At 37.1% G+C, this 5604-nt stretch overlaps 1 protein-coding gene across 1 annotated transcript in view; it reads left to right on the forward strand.

The window, feature by feature from the left end:
• Nucleotides 1-3467: 3467 nt before the first annotated feature.
• LOC104080791 (protein polybromo-1-like) overlaps nucleotides 3468-5604 on the forward strand; it is a gene marked incomplete at its 5' end in the record, with an annotated part of 43313 nt that continues 41176 nt past the window's right edge. The window contains 1 exon segment of the mRNA XM_009583306.1: nucleotides 3468-3713. Coding sequence (XP_009581601.1) covers nucleotides 3468-3713 — 246 coding nt within the window.

A 5604-nucleotide genomic window follows, 5' to 3' on the forward strand; every position in this document is an offset into this window, starting at 1 on the left:
ATGCCGTGGGAGACAGTGTCAAAGGCTGTAAAAACGCATAGCTTTTTATGTCTTTACGTGATTTGTGATTTAAATTCTTGAAGTGATTTAACCACTTTCAGGTGCCACCTTTACCATGGACGTTATTGTCGTTTTCATGGGGCCTTTCATATGCATCTGAGATTTTTGCCTTGCTGCTGTTGAAGCTCTCCTATATTTATTGCATTCACCTAAGAGGCAATGTCAATTTTTTCGGCAGACCTCTGTCACTCTTAAGATTTTCTGTCCCTCCAACATACCACTTGGACATCCCTATGCTTTCAGTCTGTGGATGAAAAGGATTTTCATTTAAAGCAAGTGGTCTTTTTATTAGTTGCTCTTGTATCTCATCTTTTTTGCTTCCTCTAACACTCGTGAAAATAAATGAGAACTAGGCTGCATGACTGAACATTAAGAGAACTTTCTCCTTCTCAATCCAGAGAACTAAATCTTTGTGAGCTTCTTTGATTGTAGCAGTTGCCTAAGCAATGAACGGTATCTGTTTCCAACTTGGAGTTTATCCTCACAGTTTCAGAGGATGTCATGGTATGATGGAGCTTGTAGAAGATTTCCAGCTCAAATGTACTAGGACATGAGCAGGCTCTGTAGCTCCCTTGCTCCTCACTATAGATCTGTAAAGGCAGGCATAGATAGTCATTGTGTATTACTTATAAATAAGTATTTAATTCTGTAAACAGAGGTATTTTATTTATTATTATTTCATTTATAAATGTTTTAAGACTTGATGCTGCTTTTGGTTTTACTAGCGCCTATCTTCAGTTAGACTTTGAGCATTCATTGTTGTCTAGGTACTTTGGGACCACAAAGGAGATAGTGTTTAAAGCAAATCACTTACTGAGTAAAAACTTTCTTTCATATACATTCAGATACTCTCCTCTCTCTCTGCCCTTTTTCTGCCTCATCATTGAGTAAGAGTGCATGTATATGATCTATGCATTTATGTCTGATAATAAAGCTCAGTTCCAGTTGTAAATTAGGTGGCTTCCTCCTTTTGCAATGAAGTCAATTTAACATCACTCCATTATGAAGCTGTCCCTTCATTAGGAAACAGTCGCTGTGGTATGGAATGAACAGCAGGAAATACATTTTGTTTGGGACTGCTGAATGGCATATATTTTGTGGTTATGGTTTACTGCGTTTGGTTTTTGTTTTTTTTTTTCCCCCTGTATCTGATAACTGTAATTGTGAGAATAACTGACTTGTTACTCTCCACTGCCAGCATGTGCTTCGTGGGGATATGGGACCTGGTGCTGCTGCATGTTAAAGAATCTACAGTCTTGCATTAGCTGGTTGTTCCATAGCAAAATATGGATTTTTTCTGTCTTCTGATCTGAGTAATACATTCTTCTTCAGTTCTTAAGATAAAGGGTTTCATATTAGGAGAACACTATCATTTTCTGAATATGTAAGAATATATAATGTTTGACACATCACTTTTAAAGAACACACACATCATAATGAAAATGTTTATAGTTGTATTATGATATTATGTAAACACTTTCCTTTTAGTGCCTGTTTAATTTACTTAGATTTTTATTTTGGGGAATGCCTTGTGTTCTACTCTTAATACAAAGGAAGTACATTTCTTATTTAGGATATTGAACTGCTTTGTTGCTGGCTGCCACATGTCAGAGAACAGGAATACGCTTGACTAGTTTCTTGTTTTTTCTCTTTCATAAAAACAAGTTCTTCTGCTTTTTCTATTCTGTTTCTTACTTTTTGATGAAGCGCTCAGAACTGAACTGTTTGAGTAAACAAAATGAAAGATTGTATTTTGCTGCATAATCTATTTTGGAGACTTACTTAACCTGATAGCATTTTCTTAGCTGTTAGCATTTATCTCCATGTTAAGGTTGATATGTTAGGTACAGGAAAGCATAGTACTACCTCCAATCTTTTGTTTCTACCTGAGTTATTCTGTCCTGCTCCTGCTTTGAAGGCTACTGTGTAGTGGATGCTAGGCCATTCAGTGAATGCTGATTGGCATACAGATACGCAATTAGGATAATTTTGAGTGTCTTCCCTGAATCAGTAATGAACGTCTTCGTAATGTGTTTGCATATCTACTGAGGTCTGCTTGTGTTTTAGCTTGCATCTAACTTGTCTGGTAGATCTCATACATCATACATTTACATAGATCTGCAATGTCAGACTGCAGAGGAAAAATGATAGTACTATGTTGTTATGCAGTCAGAGCGTCCCCTGGCTTTGTCATTGTTTCAATATGTCTTTACTGAACTTGGATAGAAAGCTTGAAACATTGCCAGCCTCCACTGAGCAATAATGAAAATGCCAGCTGGAAACCTGGGGTGTGTGTGAGAGAACTGTCTTTTGTGTAACTGAATTGCCCAGTGTGTCATCTGACAAGCTTTCCTTCAAACTCTAACTCATAAGAGGGGGAAGAAAGGTGAATAATTTAACTCTAGTACATGCAAAACCACATAGATTTTGTGTTATGCCCGTCTGCAAGGTACAAATTACATCATTTGTGTTACTGAGAAACGTGGAAGGGTTGGCCATTTATTGCTTCCCATCCTATATTTCCACTACCAGCGTTTTTTCATTCCTTTTGTGTTTCTGTTGCTTATGTAACGTTTCTCCTAATTTTATCTGCAGTAAATGTTAGTTCTTCATAGCATTTCTTTCATTCATCCTAATCCTGAAGTGTAATATGTGCTTCATATAGATAACTAGAAAAGTTTGCTATAAAATTTGTAAATACTTTATTATGAAATGTTTATTCTAATTATATAATAATTCTAAAATACTTATTTCTCCTTAATTTTGCTGCATATATTAGAGGTGCACCTTCAGGCTGTAGTGTCATTTTTTTCTGCTAAACTTCACAGTTTTTGAATTGAGCTGTGATCTACATCATCTAAAGGATTATAGAAGTTTTGAAGTCACCTTTTTGATATATATGCAAAAATTCATTTTTAATTTGGCCATTTTGCTTAACTGGCTAGGCACCTTTGAAAATTCCAGACATGATTTGTCAATTTGTATTCTTGTAGTGAGCTCTTGTCAGATAGCAGAATGGCAGTAGTTCAATATACAAATGTATTTGGCACAAATACTAGTATTAATAGTTTGATGGGTAAATAAGGATGTAGCTGTTTTATGAGTAGCGTGTGGTTGAATGGTCCTGTTATGTAGTCTCATATATGAACGCTTCTCAGCACTGGTAAGGGTGTATTACCAGTAACAGAACTGAAGTCTCATCTGGTAACAGAGATTGCAATACCTAGATAAAGTGCTTTTTTTTGTTAGCTTGAGGCTCATAAGATATATTTGTGATGTCCTTTTCTGAGGTATGAATCTGACTGCCGGAGGGTGGCTGAACACCCTCGATTGAGGGACTGCCTTTTCTTCTGGTTTAGATCTTTGAACAGTCAACCAAATAACCCACTCTGAGTTGTCCTGCTGAGTTTCCCATTTTTCCTTTCTCTCTGTGCAGCTGCTGCTCGTTATGAAGAAGGAGAATCCGAAGCAGAGAGCATTACTTCCTTCATGGACACTTCTAATCCTCTTTATCAGCTTTATGACACAGTTAGAAGTTGCCGAAATAATCAGGGCCAGCTCATATCTGAACCCTTTTTCCACTTGCCCTCCAAGAAAAAGTATCCTGATTATTATCAGCAAATTAAAGCACCTATTTCATTGCAGCAGATCAGGTAAGAAAACAGAATGTGAACTACATCTGGTGCGAAACTATTCAAGGGCTTCTTTTATTTCCAGAATCCTGTTTTGTGTTCAAGTTGTCAATACCTAGTGCAGTATGTACCACCTTTCCTCCAGATTTGGTTGCTTCTTGTTTCAAGTCAGTCTGCATCAGTCTTTTCATCATCTTTTATAGATGGCTGCCCTTGGGTTTATTTTCCGTGGAGTTTCATTTGTAATGTGCCTGAAAGTTTGCTATATCAATAATTCTGAAGGCTAGGGTGGGCAGCAGAGATGAAAGCTGCTGCAGAACCCCCCATTATTCTCTTTCCTTGACCCTGATGGCTTGGGTACCTCTTACTGCCATGTTTTTTTAAATTAATAGTCTTCAGCAATGTGAATTGTAGAAAGATAGTTGCAATTACACTCCTTTTGTCTAGGTCACAGTATAACTGTGGAGAATAATTATTTTCATTCATGATGTAGCTAGTCTGGACTGAAGTACCAAAGCAGTACACCATTTATAAATCTGTAAGCCATGAAAGGTTCATCAGCTGCCAGAGTGCAGTTGTTGGATTAAAAACCTGAGTAAAAAGAAGTAAGCAATATCTTTCTTTAGTGGTGCAAGATAAGCTCATATGATGGATATATGTCAGGATCCTGAGTGCATTAATAGACCTTAATAGCACTGACCAGCCTCGGGTGGCCCTGGCTGCCTGCTTAGTGGCCCCCGGGGCTCCAGTCCCTGCCTGAGCTACGCTGCAGGAGTGCTGGTCCTCCAACTTTAGTGAGTGAGGACTGGACCCCAACAGTGTTCATGTGTTTGTAATCCACTCTAATACATAGGTTTGTAAATTTTAGTTATACCATAATATGATCTTCTAGACTTGGTATAGAATAAGCAGTGTCTTTGTTAAATCAGAAACTAACAAAACTTTTTTTTTTTTTTTTTTTTTAACCTGCCAGAGAGTGTTTTGCATGTGCTGGGGAACAAGTATGGAGCTGCCACACTGGTTATCTATCCATCAGTGGCTTTAAAGCATTTTTTCTTATGTCTTAGTACAGCTGCTGGCTTGGCAGAGAAAGTGTCTTGTCTTGAACAAAGCACAAAATGTACTTAAGGGAAGAAAAAAAGGTGAAATTGAGAAAAATCATTGACAGTTATCAGGGAGCTTTTTGTCTGAATGTACCAGAGTATCGGCTCAAATTATGTATAAACAGATTTAATTGGGAGAGACTTTCCATTGAAAATATACTTGATATCAGTTATAGGACAAATAATTTGCCATAGGGAGGCAGCTGCGTTTCTGCTTTCCTTACAGTGTAGGCAGGTTGCATCTGGCGATATGAGCAATACAAAAATTGCATGCAAATGTATGAAGAGCTGTAGAAAAAAATTGCTTATTGCCTGAGAGCTTAGAAAATAAAAAGGGCCAGACAGTCTTTTTAGAAATAGTGTTTGTAGCTCACAAGTTAAAGCACAGTATTTATAATAGTCCAACTTCTTCTAGCAAATTCTGAAATTCAGCTGTTCTTTAAGTTACCACATAATGTTCACTTCTTACTCTACCTAAAAAGCCATGCATATTTGTCAAAAAAAAAAAAAAAAAAAAAAAAGTCATGCATATGTGTACTTAGTTGATGTGCTTTAGGGAAAACTGAATCTAGCATGGCTTTACTGATATTGCAAATATGTCTTTAGGTATTCAAAACTGCCACTCATTAGAGGTGGAGTTTTTTTGTGGTGTTTTTTTTGTGGTGGTGGTGGTGTTTTTGGTGTTTTGTGTTTTTTTGGGTTTTTTTGAGATGTACCTACAAAGTGCATATCTTCTGTTCACAGATGGGGATGGAAAAGTTAATTATCCTAGTGAAAAGTTCAAGGTGTTGGAGTAAAGCCTGGCATTC

Source organism: Fulmarus glacialis, unplaced genomic scaffold (genome assembly GCF_000690835.1).
Source record: "Fulmarus glacialis isolate BGI_N327 unplaced genomic scaffold, ASM69083v1 scaffold12380, whole genome shotgun sequence".
NCBI lineage: Eukaryota > Metazoa > Chordata > Aves > Procellariiformes > Procellariidae > Fulmarus > Fulmarus glacialis.